General features: G+C 35.3%; 2 protein-coding genes across 2 annotated transcripts; one reads left to right on the plus strand and one right to left on the minus strand.

Annotated features, from left to right (window-relative positions):
* The first annotated feature begins 213 nt into the window (after nt 1–213).
* Nucleotides 214–15,419, plus strand: LOC111462541 (F-box protein At1g78280). Its single transcript, XM_023106146.1, has 16 exons — nt 214–612; nt 1,354–1,464; nt 1,679–1,734; nt 1,864–2,006; nt 2,345–2,542; nt 2,653–2,852; nt 7,022–7,121; nt 7,260–7,835; nt 8,593–8,715; nt 10,187–10,267; nt 10,343–10,674; nt 10,772–10,999; nt 12,470–12,554; nt 13,542–13,764; nt 14,118–14,277; nt 14,970–15,419. Exons 1-16 carry the CDS (start codon nt 458–460, stop codon nt 15,106–15,108), a joined length of 2,910 nt encoding a protein of 969 aa, XP_022961914.1. The 5' UTR covers nt 214–457; the 3' UTR covers nt 15,109–15,419.
* Nucleotides 15,420–16,485: 1,066 nt separating this feature from the next.
* LOC111462827 (40S ribosomal protein S6-like) lies at nt 16,486–18,634 on the minus strand. Its single transcript, XM_023106589.1, has 6 exons — nt 18,531–18,634; nt 18,384–18,448; nt 17,880–17,937; nt 17,685–17,793; nt 17,284–17,556; nt 16,486–16,924 (listed from the first exon to the last, which is right to left on the minus strand). The coding sequence occupies exons 1-6, from the start codon at nt 18,534–18,536 to the stop codon at nt 16,686–16,688; spliced, it is 750 nt and encodes a 249-aa protein (XP_022962357.1). The 5' UTR covers nt 18,537–18,634; the 3' UTR covers nt 16,486–16,685.
* Nucleotides 18,635–19,922: the final 1,288 nt, after the last annotated feature.

Consider the following 19,922-nt stretch of genomic DNA (forward strand, 5'->3'; position numbering starts at 1 on the left):
AGTGTAACTCTAGATTTGTTTAATTAATTAATTTTATATTATTTAGACTATCAATTAAAGATTTAATTTAAAAATTGTTGACGTATTAAATCTAAATAGTTGAGTTTGTTAATTAGAGGGTTGAAGAAGTAAATTTGATAAAATTATTAGTTTAATTCATATTAGGATATAAATGTATTTTTTGTTTTTTTTTTTTAAAGAAAAATAAAAACGTTTCGCTAACTCGCCAACGGCGGCGCGTCAGATTTGTTTGGTTTATTTCGTGGCCGCCGTGGGAAGGACTGCGAAAGTTCTCCGAGCACGCGGCTCACGAAACACGGTCTACACAAAAGTCAGCTTAACATTTACGCAAACGTCTCAGATGCTAAACCGGCTCCATTTCTATTGGTCTCCCTTTCTTGAACGGCTACGGACATAGGCGCGTAAAGCATTTGATTCCCTCCAAAAGTGCGCACAAATGGAGAGTTTTGGAGCTCCGGCTACGGTTTACGGATTCAGGGATCGCAGACTAGAAGCTCTTGGGGATCTCCGAGTGCTTCCCGACGAAGTCATCAATACCATCTTGGAGAATCTTACTCCTCGGGATGTCTCTCGCCTTGCTTGTGTTAGCAGGTCAATTCACTATTTCTCTGCCAACTGAATTGAGATTCATGGACTTTTCAATCTCTGGATAATTTCTGATTGAAACCATTCTGAAATTCAATTAGGAATCCTTAATTCGCATAACTTACGTTGTAAAATAAGAGCCAGTCGTGATAGATTGGTCTGAATGTTTGGATGCAAATTGGTGTGGAGAACACATTTCTATCTAAATATTTGGACTAGAAATTTGCTGTGCTCATGTACACTGCTGCACCGCGATTAGAACTTAACTTAATGTTGAACTAATTGAAAATTGGTTTCAATAACAACATTTGCCACCAGGCAAAGCTTTAACTAGAGCTTTTGCGTTATGCAAGCCAGTGAATCCATGGTGTAACCTGTATCTACGTTCCCGAGTCCCCAGTTACACGTTCATATCAGCTAGCACTATAAATCAGCTAGGATTATAACTAAACCATGGTGTAAAGTAGCGAAAGCATATGTCTTAGATCATCAGTGGTAGTAACACAATGCAAACCCTCCTATTCCACTCGTGTCCTCTACTCATCTTTACATGAATGGAATGATTTCATGGACCGGCATCTGATAAATGCAACCTTGTCATTTCATACATTATTTGTAGTTCTTAAAACCAGATATTAGTTTCTGGGTTATACATACCTTTTCAGATGAGCTGCTGGGGGAAGGTTTCCCTGGTAGATGCGTATTTTCTCTGAATGCTCTTTTACATCTGTTTCCTTTGTAATGCAGCGTTATGTACATTTTATGCAATGAGGAACCACTCTGGATGAGTCTATGCCTTAGCCGTGTAAAAGGTCCATTTCAGTACAAAGGTTCCTGGAAGGAAGCGACACTCCGTTTGTATGTTTAAGCGAAACAAAATTTTGCTGATAGCTTGCTCTGCTGATTTTCCTGCGACACATTTTATTCTTTCTGAATGGCCCTTGATTGTATTGTTTTCACGCATTCATCTTTCTTCATTTGTAGTTGAGATTCTTTTAGTCATTTTTATTTTTTACGAAAATTTTATTCTCTGTCTCATTGTTTTCATCTTCCATTTTCTTCTTCACTACAGAGAAAATGCTCCTCATGGATATGAAGAACCCTGTAGAAAGCAATTACAGTTTGATGGTAATGGTTATTTTGTTTAAGTGAATTTTTATTCTCTTTGGGGATTTTTTTTTTTTTTTTTTTTTCCTTCCTGTTATGATATCAGGAATTCCATTCTCTTCTTTATTGTTGACAACTTGTCATGGCCAGGGTTCAATTCAATATTCTTATACCGAAGATTTTACCGGTGCCATACTACACTGGATGGATTTTATTTGGATGCTGGCAATGTGGAAAGGAGAAACGATCTTTCTTTGGAAGAATTCCAGAATGAGTTCGATGGGAAAAAACCAGTATGTTTACTTGGTTGATATCTTAGCATGTCCTATCTTATTTGAGCTACATTAAGTGAACAAAATTGATCATTTAAGCCATGTGATACTAGAGGATTTCTTTAAAAACAAAAAAATCATTTTTACTATCCAAAATCCTTCAAACACTATAGACCATCCTCTATTTATAGAGGATGCCAACCCACAAATTGAGAACCAATTATTACAAAACACTTTATTGACGAACAAACTAAAATAGAAAGTTACAATTTATCCATGGTCCTACTACATCAATAGGTAGGTTTTTTCACATGACTAGCATCTGGTTTCGGTCAATCTCATGGGCTATTTTATGCCAGATTATACTTTCTGGCTTGGTTGATTCTTGGCCAGCCAGGCGTACATGGTCACTTGATCATCTATCACAAAAATATGGAGATACTGCATTCAAAATCTCTCAAAGGAGTGCTAAGAAGATCTCAATGAAATTTAAGGATTATGCGGAATACATGCAACTTCAGCACGATGAGGATCCCTTATATATATTTGATGACCAGGTAGTCCAGGGAGATGATAATAATATATACGTTTTTTTTTTCTTCCTTTTTTCTATTTTAACTTCACATAATAAGTTTATATCATCCATCTTTTTCCATATTTTGTGCAGTTTGGGGAAGCTGCACCAGATTTATTAAAAGACTATGACGTGCCACATCTATTTCAAGAAGATCTTTTTGATGTTTTGGATGGAGATAAGCGGCCTCCTTTCAGATGGCTTATCATTGGCCCTGAGAGGTCCGGTGCATCTTGGCATGTTGATCCAGCGCTTACAAGTGCCTGGAATACTCTTTTATGTGGTCGTAAGAGGTATAACTCCTGAGTTGTCACAATCCTATTACTGTAGTAACGCAACATACTTTTTTTTTTTTAAAAAAAGATGATTTGCAACTGCTTAGAGCTTTTTCTATATATTCATATTTTGTATGAAACCATGACCATTTGATATTGCAGAAGTTCAATACTTGGCTTAGGGATCATTCTATATATGCATATTATGGATGAATTCTTGTCCATATCATATTGTTGAATTCAATATATGGTTTAGAGTTCATTCTATGTGTGCATGTTTTGGGCAAAACTGTGCCATATTATATTGTCGAAGTTGAATATTTGGTTTCTCTTTCCTCTGTCTGCTTAACAATTCTACCTTGGAATTGTTCCTAGTTTATAGGGATGCATAAACATTTTTTGGCCAAGAAACTAATTAGGCTGTTTAAGGGGGGAAGTTAGTCATAAGGTAGAGAGGTTTCTTAGGGAGATGGTGTATGAGCCACTTCAATGTGTTGGATTAGGGATAAGTCCTCAAGTGACAGAATGCTAGAAGCTTGAAGGGTTTCAATCGTCTGATTGGTGATCTTCTTGTTGATATTCCTCCCAATAATGTGGCCTTCACTTGGTCAAACGTAAATATCTCCCTTGTATGGGATTTTAGATTTGTGGTGTTTCAGGCCAGGATTTGTTTCTGAGTGTGCAGTGGCCTCTTATCTTCTACAACTTCTGATCATTTTTTCGATTTCAATTAGTTAGATAACTTTCAAATTGGTTTTATACCCTTTAGATTTGAATATCTGACTGGATCTCAAAGATCTTCCCTTGGTTGACTTTTGGCGGAAGGAATTACCTAACCAGTGTGGCCAGGTCTCAATTTCACGTGCAAGCGAAAGCATATTGAAGATCACGCATAAAGATGGAATAAGAGACCTTGAACAATGTATTTGTAAATGAGACTAAGATTGTAGAAAAGGCAGTCAATTTTGTAAAAACTCGCGCCAAGAAATTTGATTTAGTCTTGATCTAGAATGAGATTGTAGAAGAAGCTTTTAGTTTTTCTTATGCCTCTTTATACCAAGAAAGATCGGTTCAAATTCCCAATAGATGGCTTGGAGTGGGGCTTGATAAGTAGCGAAAATAGTATACAGTCGGAAAAACCATTAGAAGAGAATGAAATCTTGAAAGCCATCGAAGATAGTGGCCCTCTTAATCTCCCGGTATAGCTGGTGATCTTTTTAATAAGACGTGGAACATAATCACAGATCTGATTTATTTAGAAGAAAGATGGGACAACCATTTGTGCATTTAGATCCATTTAATATTGGTATTCAATGTTTGATTTTTTCAATCTTTAATGGGTTTTTTCCGAAAGGTTCGAGCAGTAATGTGTTTTGGCTTTTATATGGTGCGGTTTTATCTTCTCAAACTACAAGTGATTATGGATAGTTAATTGAGATGGCTACCCCCTCTAACGATGGTGTAAGAAGATGTGTTGCGGTTTTTGCTGTGTGAACATGGGTGTTCCAAGAGCTTATAGGAAGATGTTGAGAGATTTCCAATGGAAAAAGTGGCAACAGAATGGTGTTTGATAATGTAGTGCAAGTCTAAGAAAATTTAAATCAAGGATTTTATCAAAAGAAGGAAGAAGGACCTTTTGCTCAAGTGGTTAAAATGGATGAGTGGGTCATAGATAAAGCTAGTATGCAAAGAACAGGAGGAGAAAAAAAGGAAGAAAGGAGGCATACGATTTGTCTCCAATTGATTGTGCATGTACCTTTGTGATTCTAGGACTCCATTATCATGTTAATTTGTATGCCACTTCTGGAAGCTTTAAGGAAAGTTACTAATGAAAATCGCATTCTCAATCCATTCACATTGTCAATGAAGCTATCGAGGATTATAGAGTCCGTAAGCAAAAGGGAGTCATTTATAAAATCAACTACGATAAAGTTTATGGCTAACTGGAATTTCTTGGTTAGAGTTCTTGAAAAGAAGGGGTTTGAGTTTAAATGGAGGTCGTGAATTTGGAGTTTTGTGAGATATGAGTTATGCTATCCTCATTAATGGGATGCTCCGGGGCTAGGAAATGCGTGGCTTGAGGCCTTAGGCAAGGTAACCATTTCTTCCCTTTCCTCTTCTTATCAGTTGTGGATGTCTTGAGCAAAATGGTGTGAAGAGGGGTATAGCGTAATGTCATTGAAGGGTTCGCCTTTGGAAGGGTTAATTTGTCTCTTTCTCATCCTCAGTTTGCAGCGATGCAATCTTGGACAACTTTCTGGTTTTTCTTTTGAAGTTATGTGAGCAGTAAGATTACTAGATGCAAGTACCAGTTGTTGGGTCTGAATAGTGATACTGTTAAGCTAAATACATGTGTTGATTAGGTTGTTTGTGAGGTTGGGCATTTTCCTTTGGCGTATCTAGGTCTAGGCTTGGTTCGTTTGGGACCCAGTTGTGAGTAAATTGTGAAAGAGGCTTACATCCTGGAGGAAAAGTTTCTTTCTGAAGGGGGGTAGACTAGCTCTCATCCAATCGGTCTTGAGTGGTATGCTAATACATGTCCCTTTTTAGGATTCTTGTGTTAGTAACTTCTTAAAGAAGAAGATGAGGGATTTCCTTTGAGAAGAGATTGAGGTAGAGAAAGTCCAACTCCATTTAACCAAGTGGCTACCCTTCTAAAAAGCACCCTCCTAGAAAAGTTTCTCACAATCTTGCCATATCATTAATCACCATTACAGCAGCCTTGAAGACTGAAAAGCTATGAATAGACAAGCTATTTAAAGTACAATTAGCTAAAGTATGCCTCTCAGCCTTAGACAGGGGTCTGTGCTTCCATTTTTCAAGTTTTGATTTGAATTTGTCGATGATTGGATCCCAAAGACTTCTTGAGCAATAATTCCCTCCAAGAGGCGCACCTAAATATGTAATCAGAAGTTCCAATGTAGTCTAGGGATCAGGGATGTTCGTTTTTGGAGCTTTTGTCCTTCTGAAGGTTTATCTTGCAAGTCTTTCTTTCGTTGTTTGGTCGATCCTTCTCCCTCAAGTGATGTCTTTGCCTCGCTATGGAAGGTGAAAATTTCAAAGAAGGTTAATTTTTTTAACCAAATGCTTCATGGATGGGTTAACTCCTTGGGATAGAGTTTCAAGAAGGTTACATAATTTGATTGGGTCGTTATGTTGTATCCTTTGTAGGCAGGAAAATGAGGACCTTGACCACATCTTCTAGAGTTGTGACCTTGGGTAGGCGATTTGGAGTTCTTTTTTTGTGCAGTTTGGCTTGAGTTTGGGTTGTAGGCGCCATGCTTGAGCAGCTCCTTCGCCCTTCTATTTGTGACTTTTTTATGGTAGACTGGAGAGTGCACGGTCGTGTGGGATATCCTGGGGGAGAGGAATAATAGTCTTTCAAGGGCTTGAGAGACTTTGAAGTAATGTTCAGACCCTTATTAGATTCAACATCTCTCTGTGGGCTTCAATGGGTAAGAGGTTTGTAACTATTCGTTAAGTCTTATTTGGCTTGATTGAAGGTTCTTTCTTTAGTTTGCTTCATTTTGTGGAACCTCTTTTTGGTGACATCTTTCTTTTGTGGGTTCTTTTTTGTCTGCCCTTGTGTTCTTTCATTCTTTCTCAACGAGAGTTTGATTATTCATCTTTAAAAAAGTCAGACAAGTTATGATGTGTAGAAAAGGAGGTATGGGCAGCATGGCAGGGATTTCTCCCTAGAGTTTGAAATATTGAGTGATTGGAAGCATGGAAACCAGTGATCATTCCTTGCACTAGGGAGCTTCCTTTTGAAATTTATTGATAATCTTGGTTGGATGCTTTAGTAGCACTATCCATTTCCTTGACTACCTTCTTTGGATCTGAGGTCTGTGATAGAGCTTGTGGAATCTCAATGATTTTGGAGATTAATTCATATATCTCGTCTAGAAACATAGGCAATGCTATTCACATGGCCGTCAACATTTTGATGCTACCTTGCCTTTTCTTTTGGCCAGTAATGTGTCAAGAACGGATATTTGTTATAAACATTCATTCATTCTTAATTTTTCTTATGTTTAGAATAATCATTGTGATATCTGATTGAACATCCAAAATTTATGAATCGTGCTTCTGTGTATATGTACATAGAAACTTATGATGATTTACTTCTTTTTTTCATTAATGTAAAGAATTAATCCACACAAAGCAGTATAACAATGTTTGAACAGGTGGGCACTATACCCACCAGGTAAAGTGCCTCTAGGTGTAACAGTCCATGTTAACGAGGAAGATGGCGATGTCAATATTGAAACTCCATCTTCGCTGCAGGTATTGTCCTAAGTTGGTTTCCTTATCATTAATTTCACATTTTACTAAGGTGGTTGCATGGGCCCCTCCCTCTTTTCATACTGTTTCTTTTTGCAAAACAAAAAGATAAAAATTTACTCTGTGCTAATGTGTATATAGTGGTGGCTTGATTTTTATCCGCTTCTTGCTGATGAAGATAAGCCTATCGAATGCACCCAACTTCCAGGAGAGACAATCTATGTACCAAGTGGTTGGTGGCACTGTGTCCTTAATCTAGAATCAACAATTGCTGTCACACAAAATTTTGTAAATGTCAACAACTTTGAATTTGTATGCTTGGATTTGGCACCTGGTTACCGTCACAAGGGAGTTTGTCGTGCTGGATTCCTTGCTCTTGATGGAAATGGATTTGAAGATGCTGAAACTCCTATTCCCTGTGTTAAGGGTAGTTTGAGTAATTTTGACCCTGAAAGGAAAGGAAAAAGGATCAAGGTGCACCAATGTGAAGATGATTCAACTCATCAAAATTCAATAAGCAGTGCCTCTAAATTCTATGATTTGTGGAAGCAAGGTTTTTCCTATGATATAAAATTCTTGGCCTCCTTTTTGGACAAGGAAAGAGATCATTATAATTCTCCGTGGAGCCCAGGCAATTGCATTGGACAACGGGAACTGAGGGAATGGTTATCCAAGCTCTGGTATGAGAAACCAGCAATCAGAGAGTTAATATGGAAGGTACAAATCTGTTGTGGCTGGTGCACCATTCATAGTGATAAGTATCATTTTTTATTCATTTTTGTAAGACACTATCTTGTCATTAAGTTGGCTTGGTTGTTAATGCGAGCTGTAGGAGATCCAACTTTAGTGACCTTTATTTCCTTTTTACCCACTCGTGAGGGATTGTTTTTTCCTTTTGTCCTTATGTTAATTGGCATAATACGTCATGCATAAACCACACTTCTTGGTCATTGCACTTGTAAAAATTTTGTTTCTTTCTCCCTAATTCAAAAGTTTAAATTCTGGTGTATTACTTGTTTACGTTAGCCTTAACTCCTCTTGAAAGCGAACTATGGAAATAACATTGTTGAGATTTTTAGAGGTTTTGATCGGTCTTGGGATGTTCTTTGAGAAAATATAAGGTTTAATACTTACTTGTGGGGGTGACCCTCTAAGGCCCTTTGTACTTTTCATTTAGGTGTAATTCTTTTTTACTGGAAGCGATTCTTATAGGTTGAGGCTACTTTCTTGTAGTCTTTTTTTTTTTTTTGTATGCTTTGTATATCCTTTCATTTTTCTTATAAAAGTCTGGTTTCTTATTATAAAACAAAAGAAAAGAGAACATTGTTGAGATTTAACTTGGGATCTCTGACCTTATTGCTAGTTTAATTTTTACTAGTCACATATTTCATCAGTTAAAAGTATAGTTTAGGATAAGTTCATTTAACTTATTCTTAACAAATTATAAGTTATTGATTACTTTGAAATGTCTCAGGGAGCATGTCTTGCTATAAATGCGGGAAAATGGTTAGAATGCCTTGAAGAAATTTGTGCCTATCATGATATGTCTTCTCCCTCTGATGATGAGCGGCTTCCTGTTGGCACGGGTAGTAATCCTGTAAGTGTTCTGAACTTTTTACAACCCCAAGTTTCTGTTCTCTTCCTTGTCGGAAATATTTCGTTGTCTTCACGCTTGGTAGAAATGTTGACAGGCTGAGTTAATGATCTTGAATTTCTTTTTGTTTTTTCTTTGTTCCCCTCCAAAACAAGGAAACAAGAATGAAAGAAGTTCAATAATAGATTTGAAACGCAGTACAATCCATATAACAATATCATGTGCACCTTTCCGGTTAAAAAATATGTATACTTCTACTATGAATGCACAATGACAAGGGATTATAATAAAGGCACCCCAATTAAGAAGGCACCACAAATTAAGAAAAATGTCATTCGAAAAAGACTTGAATAAATTAGAAAAAGAACTTGGTTTAGTCAGTGCTAATAATAAAGGCACCCCAATTAATGCAAATATCTTCATCATCTTCTCTCTTTCATGAAAAATTTGTTTCTTATCTAAAATAGTAGAAATGTATCCAGAAGCCTGGGGGATTGTGCCAGTGTTAATAGTTAGGTCAATGATCTTATTTTTCTGTTGTCAGTTCTGACTGGAACCAAAACACCAGAAATGGCAAACATCTCTAGCTTTGCCTGAGAAACTTTCCTTTCCCTTGAAATGTATGGTTCTAAACATTTCTGGGGAAAACCCGAGGACCCTGAATAACGGCTATGCTGGTGCTGAAAACTTACTAAAATATACAGCAAAAAGAAACCAGTGGCCATTGGTCTTCTGAATTTACCTTGTGCAGAATAATGAATATACTGTTGAGGATTAAGGCATGAAAGGCTTCTATCATGAATAATCATAGGAATTTATCATTCTGTGAACCATCAACCAAACAAAAAATCTCACTTTCTTGAGTACACGAACTTTCCAAATCCTTCTAAACAGGAAGCTGGTCGGGACAAGAGTTTAATGAAAGCCAAGAGTAAAAAAACAATTTAATGGAAAAATCTGAGGGGTCCAAATCTAAACTCTCGATTCACAGGCTAGTGACAATGTAGAATGCACCCTGAGTAAGTCTTTTAGAAGACACAACCAGTCAAATCCCACTCAATTCTTTGTTGATTTAAGTTTTGTAGTACTGGTACAACTTGAACGTGATCATAAATTCAAATGTAGCAGATAGTGATGGTAATTTAAATATTCAGACACTGAACTGATCAACCCAGGCCATATATTTTACAACTTAGGATATGAATTATGCCATTTTTGTCCTATTACTCCGTATTGTTAATCGTGATTATTAGAGGCTGGTTATTGCAAGTTCTGCACTCTACTTGGAATATTATCAAACTGGGGTGAATAAATTTATGATGATTGCTTATAAGAACTAAAGATGTTTGACTCTGTACATTTGAGCATTAAATTTCTAGCCAGCACACTATCACTATGCCTTTGTGTTAAACTAATGATGTTTTCTGAGAGGATGAAGTTCCTTAAGTTTTGGTCACCTTTTCTCTGTCTCTAGGTTTATCTCATGGATGATCGTGTAGTAAAAATATATATTGAAGAAGGTGTTGAAGCTTCACTGTACAGTTTAGGCACTGAGGTAGGCATTGTACTTATATTTTTATCCTAAAATATTATGTATATCCATCTAAATGCTGCGCTGCGTACTTCACAGCTCGAATTTTATAATCTACTATGTAAAGGGAATTCTCCACTGAAAAATCACATTCCTGAAGTCTTAGCATCTGGGATTCTTTATCTTGAAAATGGAGATTATAAAGTTGTGCCTTGGGATGGCAAAAAAATTCCAGAAGTTATTGCCAAGGGCAACCTCCTTCCAGAGAGGTACCAAGCAAATGATTTCGCGTTTGGTGTATGGAGCAAGAAACAATTTGAATTCAGAAAAGCTGGCCTACCAATGTATGAACCAATTGATCCGGCAGAACCAATAAATATATGGCCATATATCATTACAAAGCGATGCCGAGGGAAGATGTTTGCTGAACTGTAGGATCGTCAACCACTTGTTTAATTTCAATTTCTCATCTTGTTTTTTAAAGGATACACGTTATTTAGTCTTGAATGATTGTTGGAATGTGTGCAGAAGAGATTCTTTATCTTGGAACGATGCTTCAAACTTGGCTTCGTTTTTGGGAGAGCAGTTGTGCCATCTTCATCTCTTACCTCATCCACCTTTTAATAATATAATGTCATCAACTAGCTATACATTGGAGGCTATTCCTGATGGCTCAAAAATTCCTTCCAAGTTGGATGTTTTAATTAAAACTTTAAATAAGAAGAGGAAGGGCACGTCAGATTACGTGAATAAATGGTATGTCTCCTTGTGTCACTTTAATGATTTGTTGACGTTCTCTATTAATTTGTAATCAAACATTGATCAAATGGCCAATTTAATGTTTTCAAGTGTGATTGATGACTCGGTTAAAAACTTTATGCATTTGAGTGCAGATGTGATCTTACTGAATGGTCCTTAAACGTGCAGTTAAATGTTTTTGAACTTCAGTAGAGATTCAATTAGAGGCTTTTATTTCAAAGCTCTTGGGATCACCCAGTCGAGATGTTAATATCTCATACTTATTGATTATGTGGTTAAGATCCAAATGCTAGAAACCCAGTAACTTTAGTGAGGCTTGGTATTTATGGATATCAAAAAAAAAAAAAAAAAAAGGAGCTGGTGAGGTCCTAGAAATAAACAAGTAGTGCAACTCTTTTTGAAGTACTAATTGAGGACAGGGAAATAATAACAGTGCATTTTGTATCTATGCTGGAAAGTTTGCTCCTGCTATGACTTTCTCTTGAAGAAGTTTCACCCCTTCATCTTTGTTACTTGTTCAGCTTTCTACTGTCCTTTTTATATGATTGCAATCTGAATTTGCATCTGTTTGTACTCTGGCTGCTTAACTTATGAAATATTAATACTAGACCTCTTCATTTTTGTAAATATGAAATAAATTATGCTCTTGTATCTTTGTAATCTGCGTCAACTCTAAACAATAGAGGATCTTTGAGTACTAAACAACAGGTCTTTTAGCATCACTCTAAACAATAGAGGATCTGTGAGTGGTGTCTACTTGAAATAACCATTAAACAATATAGGATTAGCTTCATAAGTTGGCTACTTGGGTTTACTATTAGCTGGTCAGACTGCATAGATGGTCATATGCTTTTAGCATCACGTTCTTTCTCAATTCTTCAAAAGATCAGATAAGAACTTCATTTATGGCAATTCTAAGGGGGAAAATCCCTCCTTACACTAAAACACTACTAGAAAGAATGATCATGATGCAGAACAGCCCTCTATCCTTCCCCATAACTACAAGAAACTGCCCAGTAAATTATATCTTATAACTACACTGAATGATTCCGTTAAAATTATGTCTGCTCACGTATTGGTGGAAAGCGATCTCTCTTTCCTGTTTTCTAGCATAAGGCCTTAATATTGTTGGCCTAACAATAGCAAAATTCTTCCCGTTGAGGGAATAGCATTGTATTTCTCAAATGTATGATTGTACGGTTTAAGCCGTGCCACCTCTACACTGTATCCCTACCTTTGTCTAGTGTGAATATGTGATGTTTATCTGCTATGATGATTCAGCAACAACTTTTCTAATTATTTGCCACAATTTTGTTCTTCCCTCTTTTTATTGTTGCTATTCATACTGATGCTATTAGTTGTGATAAATGTAATCTATGCTAGAGTATCTGTATGCAGCGAAGCATTAAGCATTCTAACGGAAAAGATATAATTTGTCCCCCTGAACCAGTCATTTAAATTTTGCAGGGGTACTTCTATTCCAAGATCGCTGATTGAGAAAGTTGATGAATATTTGCCAGATGACATGGCAAAGCTGCTTGAGACAATTGAGGTATGCTTTTTACTAGGTTTTCTGGCTACTTCATACGTTTTTAACTGCTTGGACAAGGAATATTTTATTGATGGAAAGATCCGACTGCCCTCGGGAGTGCAAAGATGAAATACCCACCACCATCACACAGTAGCAAAAAGAACAATAAAGGCTTTTTTGGCTTGATAAAAAAAATAACCTTCATTGATGTTTTAAAAGTTAAAATATTAAAATGAAAAACAAGACTTAGAACTTCATCCAGATGGAAGTACCGGTGAGAATCAAGTTTCAATGTACTTGTCATCTTCACGGAGCTCATGAAAGTTCTGTGTTTTCTCTCAAGCCAGAAGTAAAAAAAAAATTAAACTCAGTAAGCGTATGGTATAGACCTTAGCTTTTCCTTTGAAGTATGTTTTTTGAGAACTTGCTCCAAGATGGTTTGGATCTTATGTGGCCAGCCCCATTTGACATCAAAGAAGATACATTTCTTGGTCTTTGCTATTGAGATACCTAGATTTGAATTTCTTTAGGAGGGTTGGTTTTTTCTAAGAGCTAAACCCAATAACCTTGGCTACCAACATGTTCATACACTGCACAAAACTAGAGAGTCTCCACTTGTGGCCATCCACCATTGGAGTCTCCACTAGCCATTTCCTAATCCCTGATCAAGAAAAGTATCTAATTTTAGTCCTCATCCAGATTATGTTATACATATATATGGGAATGACCCTCTGCCAACATTAAGATACAAAATAACCTGTTAAATCAATAATCCAATAACTAAGCAGTCCTCGATGGAATAAATAAAATGTGAAGGGTCTATTAGTAGATTGGCATACATCATTATAAAATAAGGAATACAAACCTCTGGAAGAGAGGAACTGTCAAAAGAGAGTAGAACATGATTTGGGTCATTTTATGGTCGAACTGTTTGTCAAAAGCCTATTTTGTTTAAATTGGTATTTTTCGTACTGTGTATAGCCTTTGATGATTTTTATGTCATTTCAGGATGAAAATGATCTCAACGACCGCATGGGTTTATCATGGATTCATTCTGATATCATGGATGATAATATTCAATTGAAGCCATGTTTAGTTAAATCGTGCTCAGGTGGAACTACTGGAGATAATTACCTGCCTTCCAATGGCTCTAAGAATGGCTGGAATGACATTGAAGAGAGTGAATCTTGGTGTCCGAGTTACATACTTGATTTTAGCAATTTGTCAATAGGTTTGGTTTTCTTTTCTCCATTAACGTTGCATGGTTCATTTATATAATATGGCTATGAACAGTCTCATGCCTTTGTAGTTTACATCGTTTTTTTCTTTTTTCTTTTTTTTTTTTGGATTTTATCTATACGTGGATCATGAAATTAGAAATCCCATGTCTTTTCTTTTTAGAAGTGTGACATCAGTCTTAGAGCCGAAGAGCTATGAGACTCATGACACTAATTTTCTTTCCTTAAAGCAAGCTTGAAATGAGGCCCCTCTTTAAAGTCCTAAAGTGGTTAGAAAGTCGTTAAAAAAAATGAAACAAGTCGTGTATATAGGACAATGATAAAAATCATTTGTTTTCTTTTGCAGATGACCCAATCTGTGACTTGATTCCTATCTACCTTGATGTATTTAGAGGAAACCCAAATCTTCTTCAGAAGTTTCTGGAAAGCTATAAACTTCCTCTGGGGAGAGGATCGCAAAAGTTTGACTCTGGTGACAAGTTGCACAGACTTTCGTATCGTATCATGTAAGTCAATGGATGTATTTACAATGCGCAAAAGTTGATCTTGTCTCTCTACTTCTCGTGTTGCTTGCAGATGTTTTAATCGTAATTGGTGGAGAACAGCTCGTTAATGTTAACAATCAAATTCAGTTATACCTACATATTAGCTAAATAAGTAAAAGAAATAGGAAGTTTGATAGTAGTCATGCTGTCATGAAAAGTTGCCTTGATTTTTAAGTCTGACAAGTTCTCACACGGTAGACCTCTATGACATATGACATGACATGACATGACATAGTAAAGATCGAGGAACAAATGAGGTAATAGGATGTGAACAGCCAACAGAACTTCGTTATTCTACATGGGTGAATAAGTTGCCATGAATGATTAATAAGGATTTAGTTAGCAGATAGTATCCTAATACTTGAGGAATGATCAAATATATAAGATATAGTCTATATGAGAATCTCTCTTTTTTTTTCTTTTTTTTTTCTAGTTCTTAGGTTAATTTTTTTTCAAGAGCCCCGTCCAAACCATGTCTAGCTATGTCCAAGCCATACTTGGAAATCCAATAACCATGGTTCACACCATGTCTAGCTCGTTAATTTTTTAAGTGTTTGTTTCATAGTCTGTTGTCTGGCATTAATGAATTGTTTCTGTGGCTTTTTCCAGTTGAAATTTTGAAAGTGGGTATGATTACGGTTTTTTATCTGCAGGTGTTACTGCATCTTGCATGAAGAGAATATCTTTGGTGCCATGTCCAGCATATGGAAAGAACTGAAAACGGCCAAGTCTTGGGAAGAAATTGAGCTAACAGTATGGGGAGAATTGAATAACTATAAGGGGGAGAATTGAATAACTATAAGGGTCTTACATGATCCATTTCTGCATTTGAGACATAAAGTTCAAAGAATGACCCACACATTTGCGATTATATATAAGATCGATACACGGGCGGAGGCGATAATTTGTCATCAATAAGGTATGGGATACATAACTATGATAGAATTTTCATCTTGGAGTTTTGTCCTCTTTTTTTTTTTCTCTCATATTACTTAAATGCTGTAAATTTGTCTGGATGAATGTTTACTTGTACAAAACATTTAATCGAACATATTAACACTCCATTGCCTTAATAATTATTCACGTGGGCCATGTGAGCTATATAATGCAAAAATTGTAGGCTATGGAAGCAGGCCATGATTTTGTAATGATTTTGTAAAAAACTCATGAACCCAAGTGAGATCGTTGGTGCAATTCCTTTATAAGAAATAGTTCTTTTAGCCGATGTTTATAAGAATAAATGGTCAAACGGCACTCACTTCCCAGCAAGAAGTGAGTTAAGTCAATTCATTCTTGCGTCGCCTATGGCCAAACGACGGATGCTCGAGCCTCTGGTCTCGATTCAAGAAGAAAGTTTTAGAAAATAAGGTCAAAGAGATTAGCAAGATTTGAGATATTGAAATTGGTGTTATATTTGATGTAAGCAAAAAGATAACAAAAATTTGAGAGATTGAAATTGGTGTTATATGTGATGTAAGCAAAAAGGTATCGACTAGAGAAGTTGACAAATTTAAGAGAAATCAATTCAATTTTGGTTGGTTTCTATCCAGGTTTATTCATTTTCTACAAGATTCAAAGATTCAACAAGTCTACTTTCAAGATTTCGCAATTTTTGGCCTAGGTCACATGAAATTTCATTCATTGCTTCATCAATTGTATATAAACATCTTCCAACTATTTGAAGAAATTATGATTCGAAGTGAAAAAAATTATTTACAAACTCAAAATGCCAAATTGAAGCAAGAGGAACGAAAGAAACTAATGGAATTCGAAGAGAACTCCCCCCACACCCACTTTAAAATACAAGAAATCTCATCTCTAATCTAAGTTGGAATAAAAATAAACTTAGATATTGGAAACTAATAATTACATTCAAATAAGAAAAATAAATAAATATATTAAGTTACACAATATATTTAATGAACTCTAATTTTAAAATTATAATCAAATCGAACTTGAACAAAAAAAAATGCAGACAACAAAAGTTGAACAAAAAAAGTTACAATATCTTTATTTTTCCAAGACTTGTTAGAAAATTTAAAGTTGGATTCTCTTATAGTTTGAAAGACAATTTAACCTTGAAGGACACTCTTAAGTTAAACAAACAAATGTTTTTAAATATCTTGAGGTTGGCTGACTAGTGAGAACGTGAAGCTAACCATGCTGGAATTTCAAAACTCCTCTCATCTATCATATCATAAAAATATGAAGTACGTCTAGAAATAACTGTCAATTAGGAAACAAAAATATCAAAACATTCGAGATGTCATGCAAGCAGCCTCAAAAAGTGGATCCTTTTAAAAGCAAAACAAGATGATGGCAAATATAAAAGATAACAGAACCCTGACCACATAAATAATGCGAACGAACTAAGCAGCAATGGACGGCTTTGAAGCAGCGGAGAGCCTGGACCTCTTCTTTGCCAAACTCTCACTGCGACGTTCTCTTTGTTCCTTCAACCTGGAGGCAAGGAGCTTTTGGTACTCAGCAGCCTCAGACTTGGCCTTGGCAATTCTCTTCTTCTTCTCAGCAATTCTTCCGCGCTTCCTCTGCAAGGTCAGTGGGGTAACCAACCTCTGAATCTTGGGAGCCTTGCTAACCTTTTTGCCTGACACCAATCAAATAAAAACCATCATAAACTTGAATCCAGAATGAATGGAACTGAAAAAACAATTTGTATGAACAATAGTCTGTTCAGAGCCAAAACAAGACAGGGCCAAATCCTGATTAATTAAGCATAACCATTGTAATACCTTGACAACTTTATAAAAAATAAAAAAAATAAAAAAAAAAAGTATTTAACCTCAGACCCTTTATTTTAAAAAATCACAAGCACAGTTGGAAAATCACAACCCTCTAAATCTCTCCAACCGACCTCCAACCAAAAACAACCCCACAGACAACAACTTAATCTTCTAAGACAGATTTAGAAAACCCACACAAAAAACAAACAATAGTAAATCATACCAGCTTTTGTGGTGAATGATCTACGGTATGTGTTAACATACTTTCGAACATCATCCTCCTTTGACAGATTGAAAAGCTTGCGGATCTTGGATGCTCTTTTTGGACCCCTCATTCTAGGTTTCTCAGTGTCTGTCAAGCCAGGAAGATCATTATCTCCCTTCTTCACAATAACCAGATTCAGAACAGAAAGGTCCTGGCTGACAATGCATCCACGCACAGACTTCCTCCTACGTTCTCCATTACGCCTTCCATAACCACGGAAACAAGGGGTACCTGGCCACAAAAGTAATACATACATTAATTAGGATAGTGTGCTATAAATTACTGAAAATAAATAAATGTAGACCACAAATTTAGATTAAATTGGTTGACCAATCAATAGCATAAAAATTTCAACAAACCTCTGTGTAGCAAGAGACGAACACGGCCAGGGGTCAAGACTCCCTGTTTCATTGGGAATCCCTGCTTGTCACAGCCTCCCATAATCTTGAAAACGTAGCCCTTGAATTCCTGAAAAGGGGGAAATAATCAATCAGAACACTTAACCACAGCAGCTATAAGACTGCATTAATTGGATGACAGAAGAGAACACATACCTCCCCGAGGGAATCTCCACTGACCTCCTGAGAGATCCTCTTGTCAAAAAAGGCACGGCTAAACAAAGACAGGATAATTTTAGTCCATTATAAACACAAAAGTATGATAAATATGACGAAAAATATATGTACAAGCGAAAAAGGAATGGCTAAAATTTTTCTTTTCGGACATTTATAATTTATAAAATTTTGTGCTCGGGGAACTGTTGCTTTGCCTAAACAAACGGGGGAAGACATACTGGGAATGCTAAAAACAAATAACGACAACATAACTACAGCTGAATTTCTAAAAACCAAAAGGAAGTACTCCGTAGCATGCTGAACAATAACACAAAAATTTACACGGAAAATATATCGAATTAACGCTTTAGCAAAATGGAACCCAAATATTTACTATATATTTCAAAAACCCTAGTTCCAGCAGGACTTAGTATATGAATCAAATAGAATGCACATTCGAGATTAAAACAACAAATTGAAAAACAGAAGGATTTGGAAGCTAACAGTTTCTGGTCGTCATCGATTTCGAGCTTCTTCTGGCATCCAGTCGTCGGATTCGCGATATTGAACTGAATATATGGAAAGACAACGTTAGCATTGCATAGAAAATAAAGAAAACAGCGAGGAAGAAGATGCATCTAAGGACCGAACCTTCATCTTCGAGCGCTGGGATTGTCGTAGAGGCGGCCGCAGAAAAGAGACGAACCAGCGAGAGAGCGAGCAACGCCTTACAGTTTAGGGTTTTAAAAGCAGCGCCTATGGGAGAATTTATATATGTGCTCCAATATTTTAATATTGGATCTGAAATATTGGGCCTAATCTATTCAATTATGGGCTTTCCACACACGGGCCCAAAACATCCACCAAGCCCAGTTCTAGAAATAAATATACTCTTCTTTTTTTCTTTTTTCTTTAAATATTAAAAAAATATACATATTAAATATATCCAATTATCTCAAAATTTTATGTAATTCTCAATTAATCAACCCTTAAAATTATCAGTTTATTTAAATGATTTTGAGTTATTTTAATTAAAATTAAACGAACTCAATTAATCTTATAATTTTAAATAGTCACATTTATTATCGCGCATAAAAATGTTATATAAAATTTTAAGTGATTGAACTATGTTCAAGTTGATTTATTATGTTACTTACGATTATGGAATAATTTTTCTAGATGGAATAACATTTCAATAGATGTTTGCCTGTCTCTCTCTTGATTAAACTAAGACGTCACTTTAATTAAATTGACGTGTATTCGTAGAACGTAACGATTTGTTTTTAGACCATGAAAAATGTGTTTGAAAAATTATAGAAAAAATGGGCGGGAGGATAGACTCGTTTTATCGTAAAATTACACTGCTTTAAATTTTTTTAAAAGTATAAAATAAATATTATTACTTATAAAACCGTTCAAAAATATTATTGTAATTTAAAAATATATATATATTTAAATTTTTTTATTTAATAAACTATTTAAAAAATACTATTGAAAATAAGTTTCATTGAATACCTTTAATTTTTTTTTTTTTTACATAATTAAAAGATACTTTTATTGTTAGTAATGTTAACAACCTTTGAACGTTTATTTTTATAAAGGCAAACGATATTAATGTTACTTTTAAAATTTCATAAATATTTTTTAAATATGATACTAACCCTAAGAATATTTTTTTTTTAACCTTTTTAAAAATGAAAAAGGATATTAATAAAACTTTTTAAAGTTTAAATGTATTTTTGAAATGGTACAATAGTATTTTTTAAACGAAATATAATAGTTTTGATAAAAAATTAAACATATTTTTAAGTGTTTTTTTGAACGTTTGAAGTTTAAAGTTAAAAATAATTTTATTAATTTAGTTTTGTATTTATATATAGTACTAAAAAAAAGTTTATTTTAGGCTTAAATATTATTTTATAAAATAAATCCTAAAGATGGAAAATTAAAATTGACATTAAGAATCAAAATACAACAAATTTTATCATTAAATATTAAAAATATTAAAAAAAAAAAAAAAAAAGGAAATGAACTCAAATTTCA

The sequence above is a fragment of the Cucurbita moschata genome, unplaced genomic scaffold (genome assembly GCF_002738365.1).
Source record: "Cucurbita moschata cultivar Rifu unplaced genomic scaffold, Cmos_1.0 Cmo_Scf00027, whole genome shotgun sequence".
Classification (NCBI taxonomy): domain Eukaryota; kingdom Viridiplantae; phylum Streptophyta; class Magnoliopsida; order Cucurbitales; family Cucurbitaceae; genus Cucurbita; species Cucurbita moschata.